At 44.5% G+C, this 19,585-nt stretch overlaps 1 protein-coding gene across 1 annotated transcript in view; it reads right to left on the bottom strand.

Moving 5' to 3' along the window:
* LOC141332981 (NACHT, LRR and PYD domains-containing protein 3-like) overlaps window positions 1-17,724 on the bottom strand; it is an 84,044-nt gene extending 66,320 nt beyond the window's left edge. Inside the window, exons 1-3 of the mRNA XM_073837937.1 lie at window positions 17,463-17,724; window positions 17,247-17,309; window positions 15,060-16,863 (exon numbers count right to left, since the gene is read on the bottom strand). Coding sequence (XP_073694038.1) covers window positions 15,060-16,863; window positions 17,247-17,309; window positions 17,463-17,724 — 2,129 coding nt within the window. The remainder of the gene's footprint in view (window positions 1-15,059; window positions 16,864-17,246; window positions 17,310-17,462) is intronic.
* Window positions 17,725-19,585: the final 1,861 nt, after the last annotated feature.

The following is a 19,585-nucleotide window of genomic DNA, read 5'->3' as shown; positions in this document are numbered from 1 at the left end:
CTAATTTTAATCAGTACATTATAACTAAAACAACAGCTTAAAAATGAAAAGAAACAGAATTTTAAGATCTGAAATTTCTTAAACTGGTGAACCCCTGTAAACTTTTGAGCTCAAGGATCATGCTTTCAAATAGTAAGTTCAGAACGGCTCTAATATAGAGAAAACCCTACGGATTTCATCAGAGATTGCGGAGAGTCACGTCCATATGTCAGTTAACGTTCTTCTTTTCAGCGTGGATTTGCCTTAAAAGCATGAGTAATTAGGGTGTGCCGCGATGTGCAGAATAGCTGTTAAAATGAACCATCCCTTCATCGTATCATCATGCAAAACTAAGAATAAGAATAACTGTAATAGGAAGATCGGGTGCGGTTAGCCAAATCAGAGAAAAATATAGGTGCGGGATAATTTATTTGAAGCTGCGGATTCGAGTGATGTTTCAGCTCATCTGCGCACCTCTAGTATGTATATATGCGTGCGTATGCCAAATCTAATGCATTACAAATGCAATCTAGTTTTTTTTTGTTAACCCTCTAAGCGCCATGCGCTCATTTGTATTCCCTACTACTAGATGGCAGACATGTAGCACTTCGACTCTAGACCAAAATTATGTCATGTTCCTATTCAAAGTGTTGGAAGAAATAACAGAGAACGTGAGCGATCTTCATTGATGCGGAAGCAGTACAGTTCAGAGTGTCTGACTAAATTGTCAGATTTGTGAGGAGAAAAGCACCAACAGGCTGATAAAAAGTTGTACTGTGAGGATGCGTTGCAAATGTAATTTGCTGATTCTGACTCTGAAGGGGAATATTTGCCTTTTAGAAATGACTATCGGCCGTCTAATAGACGCGCATCTCGCAGTACGTCTTTGCAGAGCAGTGGTGCCACTGTGCAAGGCGAGAGTGTTCACGAAGCACAAACAAATGAAGCACAAACAAATGTTGGAAATGTTATTTGCTGATTCTGACTCTGAAGGGGAATATTTGCCTTTTAGAAATGACTATCGGCCGTCTAATAGACGCGCATCTCGCAGTACGTCTTTGCAGAGCAGTGGTGCCACTGTGCAAGGCGAGAGTGTTCACGAAGCACAAACAAATGAAGCACAAACAAATGTTGGAAATGTTATTTGCTGATTCTGACTCTGAAGGGGAATATTTGCCTTTTAGAAATGACGATCGGCCGTCTAATAGACGCGCATCTCACAGTACGTCTTTGCAGAGCAGTGGTGCCACTGTGCAAGGCGAGAGTGTTCACGAAGCACAAACAAATGTTGGAAATGTTATTTGCTGATTCTGACTCTGAATGGGAATGTCTGCCTTTTGGAAGTGACGATCGGTGTCTAATAGACGCGCGTCTCCCGGTACATCTTTGAATCACAGTGGTGCCGCCGCGCAAGACGAGAAAATGTTCACAAAGCACAAACCAGTGATCATTTCGTCCCTTTGCCCAAAAGGAATGGGGGTGGCAGGGGTGAATGTGGTCATTGTGTACACAGGGGTATAGTAATGTTCTAATAATTTAGTAATTTCTTCTGTTTTATTGTTGGCCGCTGTCGCCTCTGGCTTGCTTAGTTGGGGACACTTTCCAGCGACATCGTATACCATTTGGACTGAACTAACGATGATATCACTGAATTCATTGATGAACTGCCTTTAACTGAAAATTGATTGTTTACAATAATGCATTACTTACACACTATTGTGCTGTTTAAATGCTGTGCAGTTGCTTTGACACAATCTTTATTGTTGAAAGCGCTATATAAATAAAGGTGACTTGACTTGACTTCTAATTTACAGTAGATCTCTATTTTTAAGCCCCTTTTTTTGCAAATTAAATTGTAATTTGGTGCACTATGTGTTATAGCCCGGTGCTGGTGAGACGAGACGAAAGTCAAACTTGATTGATAGACGCTTTTAATCTTGATTCTCAAAGTAAGAAGACAGGGGATTTCCACACACATACTACATTTGATGACCGACAAAAGACAAAACTCAAAGACAGACTTATAAAGGCAAACTAATCAAGAAAACACAGGTGATACAGATAATGAGCAAACGAGGACTAATCACAGGACTAAACCAAATAATCACAAACAGACGGGGGGAAGACAGAGGGAGAAACCAAATGATAAGCAGTGCAAAACAAAGGCAAACGACAAGAAACATAAGGATTCTCATGACACTACCCCCCCCTCCCGGTAGGCGCGTCCCGCGCCGTGACGGAAACACCAGGGAGGACGGGACCAGCGAGGGCTCCGGACGGCTGGACGGGACCAGCGAGGGCTCCGGACGGCTGGACGGGACCAGCGAAGGCTCCAGACGGCTGGACGGGACCAGCGAAGGCTCCGGACGGCGCTCTTGAGGCGCGGGCTCTGGACGGCGCCCTTGAGGAGCGGGCTCTGGACGCCTGGACGACCCCAGCGGAGATTCAGGAAGGCTGGGCGTCTCCAGCGAAGACACAGAATGAGTTAGCTCTGGGCGAGCGGTCACTGGCGGGCACTCTGGCGGCGCAGTCACTGGCGGTACAGTCATTGGAGGGCGCCCTGGCGGCGCAGTCACTGGAGGGCGCTCAGGCTGCGCAGTCACTGGAGGGCGCTCAGGCTGCGCAGTCACTGGAGGGCTGGGCGAAATCAGCGGAAGTTCAGGAGGACTGGACAGGATCAGCGGAGGATCAGGCAGGCTGGGCGACACCAGTGGAGCCTCTGGAAGGCTGGACAGGATCAGCGGAGGATCAGGACGGCTGGGCGGAACCAGCGGGAACTCAGGACGGCTGGGCGGAACCAGCGGGAACTCAGGACGGCTGGGCGGAACCAGCGGGAACTCAGGACGGCTGGGCGGAACCAGCGGAGACTCAGGACGGCTGGGCGGAACCAGCGGGGATTCAGGAGGGTAGGAAATTATTTCTCCAAACCAGTCTATTAGATCCTCTTCAACATTGTCCATTATGTCGACCCTCTCGGCCGGGAAATCGTGAGCGCTGGCCTTCCTAACTGAGGTCTCAGGGGTAGCGGTCACCTCGACCGGAAGATCAGGATCTGTGGCCAGCGGTATTAGGCTGAGGAAGCCTATGGAGCTCTGGATGGTTGCCGGATGTTTAGGGCGAGGCAGGCGGTCTGAACTGTTGGACCGGTATGTAGAGGCACTTGGCATTGGGTGAGCCGGTGCGCTGTATTGTGTTTCTGAGGGGGTTGGACTTCGGATCGGATTGTTGTTCTCTATTAGCTCCACCTCGAAACCAGAGCCATTTAAACAGAGAATAATACTCACTAACTCGACAAACGAAAAATCATGGACAGAGAGATCACAACGTATTGTATCCTCATCCAACCCCAACAGAAACACAATGCCAATGGAGGCGTCGGGCCAGCTCACCCGATGATAAAGCTCAAGAAAATCCTCCACATACCGTTCCAACTCCCGACCGCTCTGCCTCAAGCTCCACAGGCGTTCCTCAGCGCTGCAGTTTCGGTCGGTCATACTGTTATAGCCCGGTGCTGGTGAGACGAGACGAAAGTCAAACTTGATTGATAGACGCTTTTAATCTTGATTCTCAAAGTAAGAAGACAGGGGATTTCCACACACATACTACATTTGATGACCGACAAAAGACAAAACTCAAAGACATACTTATAAAGGCAAACTAATCAAGAAACAGGTGATACAGATAATGAGCAAACGAGGACTAATCACAGGACTAAACCAAATAATCACAAACAGACGGGGGGAAGACAGAGGGAGAAACCAAATGACAAGCAGTGCAAAACAAAGGCAAACGACAAGAAACATAAGGATTCTCATGACACTATGATTTGAAAGGAGATTCTATGAAAAAAGGAGAATTTGGGCCGAATCTCATAGAATCTCCTTTCAAATCATTGTGCACCCTCACCCTAAAACGAGTTTGAAAACCCTGCTGTATATCCTGTCCCCTCTAAGCTAACCCCTAATCCTAACTGACATATCTTAACAACATGATATAGAAAGTATTTATATGTATTTCATATTGACAGGATTATGCCTTTTTTAAAGTTTATGTTAAAAAGAATGTTAACATTTGGTATTTTGGTCATAGGCTTAATGTATTTGTACATTTTAAAAAATCTCTTAATATTAATGCAATTAATAACAATTTTTTAAATACCATGACCTAATCTAAAGTGAGAGCTATTTGCAGTTGTTTACAAAGAATTATCTTATTCTTTATATATGAGCTAATTAAACAATAAAAATTGTTAAATACAGTGACAATGAATGAAGAACTTACTGTTTGTATATAGTCTATTAATGTACTAACAGTTTATAAACTATTGATTAACTATAGTTTGCAAATAATTTGCAAATAGTTTTTTACTGAACACTAAATATAAAGTGTTGCTTTTTATTCATTAATGTCATAAGTAACTTCAGTAAACACAAATGTCACAACATCACAACTCCTGAGGGTAAAGCTAATAACTCTAGGTATATCAGTGGTTCTCAAAGTGGGGTGCGCACGAGTATTGCGGGGGGCGGGGGCCATCAGCAGAAAAATAAATATAAAAACGTTAACAGCCAAAGGACGTATCAAACGGGAGATGGAGCGGTGTGTGAAAGAGAAGAGAAAACCATAGATGAATTCACACAGACCCAGGCAGGTGCTGGTCATTCAAAAGCTCAATGCAGAGCTTCAAAGTTAAAATTATTTGCAACTTTATCGTGTCCAGCAGAGATGTCACTGACACTGCGCTCCGCTGAACTGCGGCATTCTGGCGCCTCAGTCTCGGTATACTGTACAAATCGGCATACATTCACAAATGATAACTCAGCGGCAGAGTTCAGCTCATGCAGGGACGTAATTTCCACTTGGGGCTTTTCAAAATCCTGTTTGTGGGAGATGGAGCGGTGTGTGAAAGAGAAGAGAAAACCATAGATGAATTCACACAGACCCAGGCAGGTGCTGGTCATTCAAAAGCTCAATGCAGAGCTTCAAAGTTAAAATTATTTGCAACTTTATCGTGTCCAGCAGAGATGTCACTGACACTGCGCTCCGCTGAACTGCGGCATTCTGGCGCCTCAGTCTCGGCATACATTCACAAATGATAACTCAGCGGCAGAGTTCAGCTCATGCAGGGACGTAATTTCCACTTGGGGCTTTTCAAAATCCTGTTTGTGTCCACCCACTTTCAAATGGTTTTGTAAAAGTAATGTCTTGTATTGTAGAATGCACGCTCAGCGCCGCTGATTCGCGCGATCGTTAAAATGAAACCGAAAGTAAAATGCGCAAGCATTTCAATACAATTTTAATACCCCACGTTTAAAGAGCGACTCCCCAATGCGTGCAAATTAGGCTACATAAAATATCTAAGCTGTTATTAGAATGTGGGCTATAATAAGTTGTGTAGTTGTCTTTAACTCTGTATCATGGTGGGAAAATTTTGTCTATTTGCACTTTGAATATTGAAAGAGTAGCCTACTTTGATTATGGCTGCATTTATTGTCTTCACGACTAAGAAAGAACTGTGTCGTTTATTTTTTGTTATTTATACTGTAGATTATTTAAAAATGCAGTGGCTGCCTCTAATTTAAAGGGCTGTACTTATAATAGAGAAAATAAAGATCTTGTTCATGTACTCATATTTTCATTAATTCCTGTCCCTTGTTCAAGGCGTAAAATAAATATATAAAAAAGGCTTTCGGAATCAATTTGCTTGTAAAACATCTGCAATCAGAATCAGCCATGAAGAATCAAGATCGGTACATTACTAAAAATAAATTGGGTGCTCCTATATTTTTTTGTGCTCGAACTTTTTTTATGTGGTAGCACTGTAAAAAAGTTAATTTCAAGCCCTGCTATGCCTTAGGACAGCATGAAACCTACAAAAATATGTAAATAAATAACAGAGAATTCTCCCTGTGCTATTTTTTTAATATTTCAAGTGTTGCATGTGTTTTTCTTCTGTAGGTTTTTTTTTTTTTTTACTAAGAAAGCATTAATTTTTCATTAAGTTTAGTAAAATCATTTATTAGTCTTAGGTGGGATAGGTATTTTTGGGAGGGGGGCGCCAGGTTTTTTAAAAGTTTTAAAGGGGGGCGCGACCAAAAAAGTTTGAGAACCACTGATGTATATGAAATACATACAAATACTTACTATGTTATGTTGTTAAAACTACATCTATGAGTAATAAGTTCTCATCTCCACACACACAGGAACTAAAACTGACCACACCCATGGCTGAAACTCCCCTCTTCTCCTTCTGTCCCCACTCTGAGGCAGAAGTATCCAAACTTCTCCTCTCCAGCCATCCGATGACATGTCCTTTAGATCCCATCCCCTCACACCTTCTCCAAGCAATCTCTCCTACAATCCTACCGGCGGTCACACATATCATCAACACATCTCTTCTCACGGGCACTTTCCCCACTACATTTAAGCAGGTCCAGGTAACCCCACTGCTCAAAAAACCTACACATAACACTTCACTCATAGACAACTACAGACCTGTCTCTCTCCTTCCATTCATAGCAAAAACATTGGAACGAGCTGTTTTCAGCCAGCTATCTTTATTCCTCTCACAGAACAATCTATTGGATGCTAACCAGTCAGGGTTCAGGAGTGGCCATTCAACTGAGACTGCACTACTGTCTGTCACTGAAGCCTTGCGGACTGCAAAAGCTGATTTCAAATCATCAGTACTCATCTTGCTGGACCTATCCGCAGCTTTTGAAACTGTGAATCATCAGATCCTCCTGTCCACCCTCTCATCGCTGGGCATCACAGGGACTTCACTTCACTGGTTCAAATCCTACCTCTCTGGTTGGTCTTTCAGGGTGGCCTGGGGAGGGGAGGTATCCAAAACTCATCAACTGTTCACTGGGGTTCCTCAGGGATCAGTTCTTAGACTCCTCCTCTTCTCCATATATACGACATCTCTGGGCCCCATCATACAGGCACATGGCTTCTTCTATCATTGCTATGCTGATGACACACAGCTCTATCTTTCATTCAAACCAGATGACCCATCGGTAGCTGCACGGATCTCAGGCTGCCTGGCGGATATCTCTGCATGGATGAAGGAACACCATCAACAGCTTTATCTATCAAAGACTGAGCTCCTTGTCGTTCCTGCCACTCCAACTTTACCACATGACTTCTCCATCCAGTTAGGTTCATCAACAATTACCCCATCGACTTCAGCCAGAAGTCTTGGTGTAATGTTTGATGACCAATTGACTTTTAAAGACCACATAGCTAAAACTGCTCGATCTTGCAGGTTTGCATTGCACAACATCAGAAAGCTCAGGTCCTTCCTAACAGAGCATGCTGCACAACTCCTCGTCCAGACCCTGGACTACTGCAATGCTCTTTTAGCCAGTCTTCCAGCATGTACAATCAGACCTCTACAAATGATTCAGAATGCAGCAGCACGGCTGGTCTTCAGTGAGCCCAAGAAGGCCCATGTCACACCTCTCTTCATATCCCTGCACTGGCTACCGGTTACAGCTCGCATCAAATTCAAGACACTGATGCTGGCCTATAGGACAGCCACCAGCTCATCACCTGCTTACCTTTATTCACTACTTCAAATCTACACCCCCTCCAGAAGTCTGAGATCCTCTAGTGAAAGAGGCCTCATTGTACCACCACAGAGAAGCATTAAATCGCTTTCCAGAACATTCTCTTTCAACGTTCCTTCCTGGTGGAATGATATTCCCACCTCTATCCGGAATGCAGACTCCTTAACAGTTTTCAAGCGACTGCTGAAAACCCATCTTTTTTTGACACTATTTGACACACACAAAAAAAAATTGATCTCCTCTCTTTCCTGATCCTCCCTCTATAGAATGCACACATCTAACAACGTCTGGTATATGGTATTTTTGAGCACTACCTATGTTGATCTGCCTCCTTAGGATGAATCACTTGTTGTATTCCCAATTGTAAGTCGGTTTGGATAAAAGCGTCTGCTAAATGAATAAATGTAAATGTAAATGACTCTTCTGTGCATTTGTGCTCAACACTGCAGCAAAATGTTCATGAATCAAACTGATCCAGTTCAACAGTGGTTGCCAAGCTGTCAACGCACTGAATCTGTTCTAGAGCCAAGAATAATATAATCCTCAAAGCTGAGGATTTTATTAATAAAGTGAATATAAACATGTTGTAACAATCAAATCCATAAGGAATGGAACATGTTTTTAAATGAACATGAACATGTTTTTTTAAGTCATTAAAGAAGTTAAGGTATTATTTCATTCTTATAACTGAAACACTGCATTACAAAATTCCAGGTTATCCAGGATGGTGTTAGGAAGCAGACGGGACAACAAGGTAAGTGAAACAATGATATTAGTTTATTGAAAGCAGCAATGCCGGTGATGTGAGAAGATCCAATAGCTGGTGAGTATGGCAGACGTGGAGAGGTTGGAGTCGAGTGAACTGGTGCTGAATATGAATCTGTCCTTCCTTATAGGATTCGTGCAGCGGGGAATGGAAGGCTGATCCCTTGGGCGGAGAGGATGATGGCTTACGGCACACACCACTTTGAGCTGATGTTTGGGACACTCAGAAGACGGTAACTCGGAGGACTGGAACTTGGAAGACTGGAACTTGGAAGACTGGAACTTGGAAGACTGGAACGAGACTTCAGGTAAGTAATTTCAGGTAACGATTAGATAGCGAAACTCTTGGGAAGAGAGACACTACAGTCCACTTTCGTTGGAACGAGCCCGGACATTGAGTGGTGTGTGGCGTGAGTATTTAAGGGTGACTGTGATGATGGCGTGCAGGTGATGGTGATTAGAATTCAGGTGACGGTGATCTGGGTGTGACTGAGGGTGTGGAACCTGGCCAATCCGTGACACTACCCCCCTCCCCAGGGCCCGCTCCTGAGGGCTGAAGTCTTCTGCGCCGTGGTGGTCTCCCTCGTCCCCTAGGTGCAGGAAACTCCGGATGATTTGTGTGGAACTCCTCGGTGAGCGTGGGATCGAGGATGTCTTCTCTTGGGACCCATGACCTCTCTTCAGGTCCATACCCTTCCCAGTCTACCAGATATTCGAGGAGACCACCACGACGACGAGACCGGAGGATTTGCCGGACGGAATAGACGGCGCCGTCGTCCAGCATCAGGGGGGGAGGAGGTTCCTCTTCCTGGCCAGGCTCTGTGGAGGAAGTGAGAGGTGGGTGAAATGGTTTTAGGAGGGAGACGTGGAATGTAGGATGGATACGGTATTCCGGAGGGAGTTGGAGTCTGTAAGTGACCGGGTTTACCTGTTCCAGGACTTGGAAGGGACCAACAAACCTGGGACTTAACTTTTTGGAGGGCAGCCGCAGACGGATATCTCGGGTGGACAACCAAACCTGTTCACCCGGACTGAATTCAGGAGCCGCAGTCCTCCTCCGATCCGCATAGGTCTTCTGTCTGCGGACTGCCCTCTGTAGGTGGTGATGGGCCTCGTCCCAGACCCTCTCGCTCTCCCGGAACCAGTGATCCACTGCGGGGACCTCAGATGGTTCACCATTCCAGGGAAATAGAGGTGGCTGGAACCCGAGGACGCACTGGAATGGTGTGAGGCCGGTGGATGGTTGCCGCAGTGAATTCTGGGCGTATTCGGCCCAGCCCAGGAACTGGCTCCAGGAGTTCTGGCGGCTATGGCAGAATGTCCGGAGGAACCGCCCCACTTCCTGGATCTTCCTCTCCGTCTGGCCGTTGGACTGCGGTTGGTAGCCAGAGGAGAGGCTGACGGTCACACCTAGGAGCCGGAAGAAGGATTTCCAAAGACGGGAGATGAACTGTGGACCGCGATCTGATACCACATCCTCAGGTATGCCGTACTGACGGAAGACATTGTTGAACAGGAGCTCCGCGGTTTCGAAGGCAGTGGGTAGTCCTTTCAGGGGTAGGAGCTTGCAAAACTTCGAGAAGCGGTCCACAATCACCAAGATGCAGGTGTTTCCATCCGATTCCGGCAGATCCGTCATGAAATCGACTCCCAGGTGTGACCAGGGGCGGTTCGGGATCGGCAAGGGATGGAGCTTGCCTGCTGGTAAGTGTCTGGGATTCTTGGACATGGCACATTCTCGGCACCCTTTGACAAAACGCTGCACATCCCTTGCCATCCCAGGCCACCAGAAGCGTTCGGACAACAGCGAGAGGGTGTTGTTGGTCCCGGGGTGCCCGGTGCCCAGGGAAGTGTGGATGGAACGGATGAGATCTACCCGTTGTGTCCTGGGGATGTAGCGACGATCAGGGGGACAGCCCGGCGGAGGACGAGGGACAGGAGTAGCGACACTTGGAGGGGCTGACCATTCTATGGGGCTGACTATAATATTGTCTGGGAGGATGTTGCAGGAAGGTTCAGGGACATCTGAAGAGTCATGAATTCGGGACAAGGCGTCGGCTCTGACATTTTTTGGACCGGGACGGTAGGAGATGGTAAATTGGAATCGTGAGAAGAAGAGTGCCCAGCGGGCCTGGCGTGGACATAGGCGTTTGGCATCACGGAGGTACTGGAGGTTTTTGTGGTCGGTTAATACCAGGAATGGATGATTGGCCCCCTCCAGCCAGTGTCGCCACTCCTCCAGGGCAAGTTTAATGGCCAGGAGTTCCCTGTTGCCGATGTTGTAATTCCTCTCCGCCGGGTTGAACTTCCGGGAGAAGTAGGCACATGGATGGAGTAGTTTGGTGGTACCTTGATGCTGGGACAGCACTGCCCCCACGCCGTTAATGGAGGCGTCTACCTCGACGACGAAAGGGAGCTCAGGGTTAGGGTGTCGCAGGATGGGTGATCTAGTGAAGGCTCTCTTGAGGGACTGGAAGGCTGCGGCGGCTTCGGGATTCCAGGATAACTTGGAGGGTTTACCTTTGAGTAGGTTAGTTAACGGCGTGGCAATGAGACTGTATCCTTGAATAAACCGGCGGTAAAAGTTGGCAAAGCCCAGAAATCTCTGTAGTTCTTTGATAGATGATGGTTGTGGCCAGGATGTGACTGATGATACCTTCCTCTCGTCCATGCGGATACCTTCATGGTCGATGATGTAACCCAAAAACTGAACGGATGGAAGGTGAAATGAGCATTTTTCCGCCTTGAGGAAGAGCTGGTGCTCCCTGAGTCTCTGGAGGACCTCCGCAACGTGGTGGATATGCTCGGTCTCGCTCCGGGAGTACACAAGGATGTCGTCAATGTAGACTATCACAGATTTGTGAAGGAACTCCCGGAGGACTTCATGGATGAAGTTCTGAAATACGGAGGGGGCGTTGACCAGGCCATAGGGCATGACCCGGTATTCATAGTGCCCTGTAGGGGTCACGAAGGCCGTCTTCCACTCGTCCCCCCTCCGTATTCTCACCAGATTGTATGCGCTGCGGAGGTCCAACTTGGTGAAGATGGTGGCTGACCTTAGTTGTTCCAGGGCCGCAGGGATGAGAGGAAGGGGGTATTTGAACTTGACGGTGCCTTGATTTAGAACGCGGTAATCAATACATGGCCGCAGCCCTCCATCCTTCTTGGCGACAAAGAAAAAGCTGGAGGCTGCTGGGGACTTGGACGGACGGATGTAACCTTGGTGTAATGCTTCCTGGATGTACTCCTCCATGGCCTTACTCTCCGGAAGTGACAACGGGTAGATCCTTCCCTTGGGCAGAGGGGCGCCTGGAATCAGGTCGATGGCGCAGTCCCATGGCCGATGGGGCGGCAGCTGGGAAGCTCTCCTGGGGCAGAAGACATCCTGGAAGGAGAAGTAGGTTTCAGGAATCTGGGTAGAACGTTTCTCCAGGGGACTTTCAATTGACGTGGTATTGACAGGCATGGGTCTCGGAACTGGACGTGGAAGTTCAGGAAAGCACTCGGGAAAGCAGTCATGACTCCACTGGATTATTTCTCCACTGCCCCAGGAGATGATGGGATTATGCTTCGCCAGCCACGGGCGCCCCAAGATGATGTCCATAGTGGCGCCCTCCAGAACCAGTAACTGAATCTCCTCTTGGTGAAGGACTCCGATCTGGAGGTAGATGGGTTGGCATTTCCGGTGGATCCGTGGTCTTGTGGTGATGGAACGGGTTATGGGCTGGATCTGGTAGACGCTTGACGAAGCTTCGGTTCGGAGCTGGAGCTGGCGACAGAGGTTCCCCGAGATGAAATTGCCCGCTGACCCGGAGTCGATGAGGGCGTGGGCTACGATGGAAGACGTGGAAGTGGTTAACTGCACACATGTAGACAAGGGATAAATTTTTTCAACGTCTGACTGGATGACACTCACCGCAGCAGTAACAGGACGAAGGGGGCACGTCAGTCTGATATGCCCACTAGCACCACAATAGAGGCATAAACCCCGGGTCAGCCTCCTCTGTCGCTCAGCGGGAGATAGTCTACCAGACTCCAGTATCATGGGTTCTGGTTCTGGAGGGCTGGCGATGTCCGCTGGGCGGAGGAGTGCAGTAGTCGAGGTTTCTGAGTGATATGATTGCATGCGATCTGAACATCGGATGGACTGTTGGATGAAGCGCTCTAACCCCATAGCGTCATCTAGGGCAGCGAGTTGGAGACAAAGGCGAGGCTCGAGACCAAGGCGGTAAGTGGTCAGCAGTGACCGCTCGTTCCATCCATTGGCCGCAGCGAGGGTGCGGAATCGTAGGGCATACTCCTGAGTAGACATAGATCCTTGAGATAAATGATACAGTTGCTCACCCGCTGATATTTCTCCATCCGTGCGACTGAAGACCTCCTTGAAGTGAGTAATAAAGGTCTGGATGGAACGAGTGATCGGTCCATTCTGCTGCCAAATTGAGTCTGCCCATTTTAGCGCTGGTCCTGTGAGGAGAGAGGTGATAAATGCAATTTTAGATTGATCAGTGTGGTAGAGCGCAGGTTGCATTGTAAAAACTAGAGAACACTGCAGAAGAAATCCATTGCACTCCTCCGCCCCGCCATCGTATGGCGCTGGTCGGGTCCATGGGACTGGATGGTAGCGGATCCGAAGAAGTGCTGGGAGGCGTGACTAGCGGCGGTGCGGAAGGGGTGACAGATGGTGAAGCCAGAAGGACTTTTCGGAGTGAATCCACCAACTCTTGAAATGGGTCTTGTACGTTCATGCTGCTGACTGTTTTCGGGTCCGGGCTTCTGTTAGGAAGCAGACGGGACAACAAGGTAAGTGAAACAATGATATTAGTTTATTGAAAGCAGCAATGCCGGTGATGTGAGAAGATCCAATAGCTGGTGAGTATGGCAGACGTGGAGAGGTTGGAGTCGAGTGAACTGGTGCTGAATATGAATCTGTCCTTCCTTATAGGATTCGTGCAGCGGGGAATGGAAGGCTGATCCCTTGGGCGGAGAGGATGATGGCTTACGGCACACACCACTTTGAGCTGATGTTTGGGACACTCGGAAGACGGTAACTCGGAGGACTGGAACTTGGAAGACTGGAACTTGGAAGACTGGAACTTGGAAGACTGGAACGAGACAGAGTTCAGGTAAGTAATTTCAGGTAACGATTAGATAGCGAAACTCTTGGGAAGAGAGACACTACAGTCCGCTTTCGTTGGAACGAGCCCGGACATTGAGTGGTGTGTGGCGTGAGTATTTAAGGGTGACTGTGATGATGGCGTGCAGGTGATGGTGATTAGAATTCAGGTGACGGTGATCTGGGTGTGACTGAGGGTGTGGAACCTGGCCAATCCGTGACAGATGGTTGGGAATAGTGCAGTTTATGGCGGCCGGTTTTTATTAGTTTTAGTCACGTTCATACTCTTTTTAGTCTAGTCAAGTTTTAGTCAACTAAATGTCTTTTGTTTTAGTCTACAAAAACTGATGAAATTTAGTCTAGTTTTAGTAAATGAAAATGGTATTTTAGTCTCTTTTTTTCTATTTTATAAGTTTATTTACACATCAATTAATTTATACCTTGTGTAAGTAAAATTAGATTTTAATTTTTTTATTTCTTATGGTTTTTGTAGCACAAGTTGATTTATTTTATGAAACTGACCAAAAATTGCTTGGACATCTGAGACGCAAAAGCAACTTTTTCCAACTTTGACCATAAGATGTCATTAGTGTGCAACATGTGGAAAAGCTTCAAGTAATGTACCTTTTTACCATACAGTTGAGGGGAAAGCCTCGGTGCTTCGAAAAGCTTCATTTTCCCATCACTACTAAAAGTGCAAATAAAATGTTTGTGTCGTTTCTTCTTTTTCTCCCAAAGATGAACCCAGGCTGGCTGGCCATCGGTCCCTTCATCTGTGTCAGACTTAACTTTGTTTGTAGTCGTATTCTAGATAATTCTGCGAGTGGGGCTTGAGGAAGTGACGTCGCCTGCATCTGCACGGTTTAGGCTAGAAGGGATACAGCTCTGGCTACTGGATATGTGCATATCAATCAAATTTTATAACATTTCATTTCATCTCTTTTTCGTCAACAAAAAAATAGACATTTTAGCATAGATTTTATTTTGTGAACCACATTTAGTCTCATCTTTATTCGTCTCGTTTTCGTCACGTGATAAAGGTTTGTTGACGACGATATTTAGTCATAAGTTTCATTGACAAAAGCAACACTAGTTGGGAACCCTGATTATTTTCTCATTAGTTTTTTGAGTAGGCATTGCCTGCCTTTTGTTCTTGGAGAAAATGGCAGTTATATAATCAAAATACAATACAGAGAGGAAAAATTTTTGCTAGCTATAGTTATGAAACACCAATTTATCCACATATTTCAACATAGTCATTCAGTGAAAGTGAATGTCAAACCTCAGCATCTCTAGTCGACAGTCTGAACTATTCAAACCATCATAAATCAGATTCACTCCTGAATCCTGCAGGTAGTTGCTACTCAGGTCCAGCTCTGTCAGATGGGAGTTTGATGATTGTAGAGCAGAAGACACAGTTTCACAGCATGCTTCATCAAAACCACAGCTGTCAAATCTGCCAAAACAATTATTTTAGCCATATTATTTTCTGATGTTCAGTTTTTCTCCAAACACAAATTCTACTCTTCATAGTCAGGGGAAATATTTCACATGGTATTCTGATATTTAATTTTTTAATGATATAGAACAAAACATTTAATTGAACAGCAGTCAGCGAAATTACTTACAGGGCTTTTCTGCAGCATCTTACAGCTGGGACGAGTCTTGAGTAGTTTGAAGATGATGACGTAAACATCTTTGGGTTGAACTCATCCAGCACCTTCTCTGACATCAGCAGTATGTAGGTCAGCACTGTGCACATTGAAGATGAGAGGTCTCTTCCTGGTTCATCTGAACTGAAAATACTCTGGATTTCCTCATATAATGAATGATCATGGAGCTCAAGTAAGCAGTAAAATAGGTTGACTGAAGTTTCATCTGAGATGTCATGTTTTTGTAATTGTTTAACGTGTGCACTTATTTTTCTGATGCTCACACTCGTGTCTTTAGTCTGTTTGATCAGGCCTTTGAGCAGATTTTGACTGGATTCCAATGATATTCCCATGAGAAACCGCAGGAATAGGTCCAGATGTCCTCTCTTACTCTGCATTGCTTTATCAGTGGCTCTCTTTGTTAAGTCATGAAATTTAACTTTTCTAAAAAAGAATTTAAGCTTTTGTATGACTGTTGTTTGTGAATCTTCAAAGAAAAATTGAAGTTCTCGCTTGTTCTTGTTCAGGTAGCAGAGGAACACATGCACTGCAGCGAGGAACTCTTGAACACTCAGATGCACAAAGCAGTAGACTTTTGTCTTATAAAGTCCAAGTTCCTTCTTAAAGATCTCAGCAATCATTCCTGTGAATTCAGTGTCTTTACTTACATTAATACCACATGCCTTCAGATCTTTGTCATAGAACACAATGTTTTCCTTCTTCAGCTGTTCAAATGCTAACTTGGCTAACTTCAAAATCATCTTTCTATTTAACTGTAAGTGCTTTGCACATTCAGTTTCTTCTTGTTCATCGTACTTCTGACTCTTCATGTTCATCTGTATCCGCAGGAAGTGAATGTACATTTCAGTGAGTGTTGTGCTGATGTTCTCTGCATTGTTTTCAATGAGATCCTGAAGTACTGTGGCTGTGATCCAGCAGAACACGGGAATGTGGCACATGATGTAAAGACTACGAGACGTCTTAATGTGTGAGATGATTCTGGAGGCCTGAGCCTCATCTGTGATTCTCTTTCTGAAGTACTCCTCCTTCTGTTGGTCAGTGAATCCTCGCACCTCTGTGAACAAACCTACATACTGAGGAGGTATCTGATTGGCTGCTGCTGGTCGTGATGTCACCCAGACAAGAGCTGATGGAAGCAGATTTCCTTTGACCAGACTTGTAAACAGCACATCTACAGATGATCTTTCCTCAACAGTGTTCAGTGTTTTTAAAGTGCCATTAATGTTCAATGGCAATCGACTCTCATCAAGCCCATCAAATATAAATGCTAGCTTAAAGTCCTTATATAACTTTGATTTCTCCAGGTCTTTCAATTCAGGACAAAATTTCAGCAGAAACTCATGGAGATTGACCTCTTTGTCTTTAATCAAGTTGATTTCTCTGAATAAAAGCAGGAATATACAGTCTATATCCTGATTGGATTCTCCTTCTGCCCAGTCCAGGATGAACTTGTGCACACAGACAGTTTTTCCAATGCCAGCGACTCCCTTGGTTAGCACAATCTTCTGCTCATTGTGTTTTTTCAGCTCAGTAAATATGTCACTGCATTTGATAGGTTTGTCCTGTGTTTTTTTGTCCTTGAAAGCATCATCAATCTTCAGAATCTCATGTTCGTGATTGACATCTTTCATATCGCCCTCTGTGATAAACAGTTCTGTGTAAATAGTCTTGAGATCCGTGTCATTTTCTTTGTTGCCCTCAAAAATATATTTTGCTTTCTTCATGTTGTTTTTGTGAGTTTTCAAGAAGTTTTGCAGCTCTGTAATAAAAAAATAAGACTGAGAAAAAATATATATATTTTTTTTAATTTAGGCCATGCTGACTAATGTTACTAAAAGCTGAAGAATGGTTTCCATATCTTCTGGCACATCAAATAACCTACTTTAATGAATCTTTGCATGTGTGATTGCAATCATGAATTGATGATACTAAATCACTTTGGTGACAGTGCCACCTATTGGTCAACTTTAATAAACTGTATCACATTAAAAGACATTTAATTAAGGCTTTAATACTATTGCGAACTGGATATCACTGGAGAAACACTGTTCTGTTCTATATACTGATGTTATTGGCCCTGTAATTGCTGCTTGCTGTTATATTTTCTCTTGTTTCCATTTACAGGCAGTATTTGTTATTTACTCCAGATCTGTTGTGAATCACCTCCAAAAGGGACAAATGTCTTTATATTGCCCTCAGCCTGAGCTGTGAGAGAGAGGAAGAGAGAATTACTCACTAAGAAAAAAAAATATCCCACAAACACATTAGCAGAGCAAAGAGAAAAAAGGTTTATGTCAAACCTTCACACTGGTGAATATTTAATCACATTACAGTTTTAACAACACAATTAAATGTTACCTTGCTTGTGTTCATTCTCCAACTGTTTGGCCAGATCATTTTTGCTCATCTTTCTTAGAATGTCCACCATGATATTTACGGCTTCTTCTGGTCCAAAACACACCACCATCTTATCCACTGTGTCAAATACATCTGCCTTTTCCATTTCAGACTTTGATATTTGCTTATGTTCTGCATTCATTAAGCGCCAATGAAACTCCTTCAGTTCAGCTTCTACCAGCTCCTTCAGTGAGTCCACAAGCAGCTCTTTAAGAGATGCCATCATCCTTTACTGACTCACAGCTGCAGGTCCATAAAAAAAAAAAAAAATGATCTGAAGTTCTTTCACTCTTAACACTACAACTACCATTTTAAAAATGTGTAATGTAATAACTTTGCTGAAATAAAACCCAACTATAATACTCAGATTTTTCTTAAATGTGTGTATATTTCCTTATACTATTCCTATTTTATTAAAATTCTAAGTGTTTCTACCTTGAATGGCCATAACGGTCAAATTAACCACATACATTACAGTGCTTGCTACTTGAAGATGTGCGTTACTGTTGCCTAGCAACTTTTTTGTCGTTTTATGCCACTGGTACGCTAAGAACTTAGATTTACCTCAGAAATGTCAGCATTAAAGAGATTAATTGCAACAGAGGTTGTAACCTTGGCTCCAGAGTGTAGATGGTGCTGAGTTTGACGGAGGAGCTGGCTCAGATAGTGATGTCTCTTGGAAGTCAATTGAAAGTTTATCTGACACTGACTCTGAGAGGGATTCTTAGGTGATTCTTAATTTCCGCTCATAAAAAAAAAAGAATGAAAACATACAATTCGACAACTGCTGCCTTTCCATCTCCTACTGTTTCAGGTATGTTACGCTGATTCTAGGAAGACTATATAGCCTGGCTGTTATCAATAGTAATATTACAATAAAATAGCCTTTATTATTATTATTATAATTATTATGCTAGCGTTAACATTATAACTATTATTAGCCTATACGCATCAAGATAAGACTGCTATTTCAAGAAATAAAACAAACTAATTAGGCTATAATTTTTGGCGACAGTGCAAAATCCCGAATCATCAGCTGTACCTGCTGTACCAACCACAAGAACACTCAGCTCACCACTGGATGAAGAAGCTGTCACACTAAATCCACTATTAGCAGAGATAAATGAAATGGTGAAAGACAGTACCATGTGGACTGTTATACAGTGGAAAAACAGAGGATGGCTACAAAGTCAAAATATCATGACAGAAACTGCAGGCCCAACTGCGTACACAAAGTGCAACATTGAAGATGCCCTCACCACTTTTCTCGGATTGGTTTATGATGGCATGTTGAAGAATATCAGGGATTGCGCTGTTGCTGAGGCACACAGAGTCAAGGAGGACAGGTCATGGGATTTGACAGTTGATAATCTAAAGGCCTTTATTGCTGTCATCTATGTTCATGGCGCACAAGGTGGAAAAGGCATGGACTTGGCGAGCATGTGATCGGTCGACTGGGGCTATGCATTTTTCAAAAAGACCATGTCCTGAAATAGATTCCATGAAATAAATTCTGATTCCTGAATTCTGATAAAAAAGGAGACCAGACACACATGGGTGCAAGTGAACAAGTTTGCACTAGTGGTCGAAGTTTGGGAGAAATTTATCCAGAACAGCATCGCTTGTTACAAGCCCAGTGTCAGCAAAACTGTTGATGAGCAGCTCTTTCCAACAAAAGCAAGGTGTAGCTTCATTCAGTATATAGCAAGCAAACCTGATAAATTCTGTAAAGTTCTGGCTCTATGCTGATATCGATACCAAATATATGGTAAACAGTGCACCATATCTTTGCAAGGACGAGACACAGGGACTGACTCAGAGACGGTGTGGTGTTGAAAATAGTTGAGCCCTACCTGGGGAAGGGAAGGAACATCACCACTGACAATTTTTACTTTCCTTTTAACTGGCCAAGGCACTACAGGCCTCATCAGCACAGTGAATAAGAAGCAGATGAGAGCTCCCGCCGTCCATAAAAGAACAAAGGCCGCTATTTACCACAGTGGTGCTTAAAAACACCAATGCAATGCTCACAGTCTTTCTATGCAAAAAAAAAGGAAAAATGTCTGCATTCTTAGCATTATCCA

This window comes from Garra rufa, chromosome 4 (assembly GCF_049309525.1).
Source record: "Garra rufa chromosome 4, GarRuf1.0, whole genome shotgun sequence".
Taxonomy (NCBI): Eukaryota; Metazoa; Chordata; class Actinopteri; order Cypriniformes; family Cyprinidae; genus Garra; species Garra rufa.
Note: the sequence above shows the minus strand (reverse complement) of the source record. Positions and strands in the feature narration are given on the sequence as shown.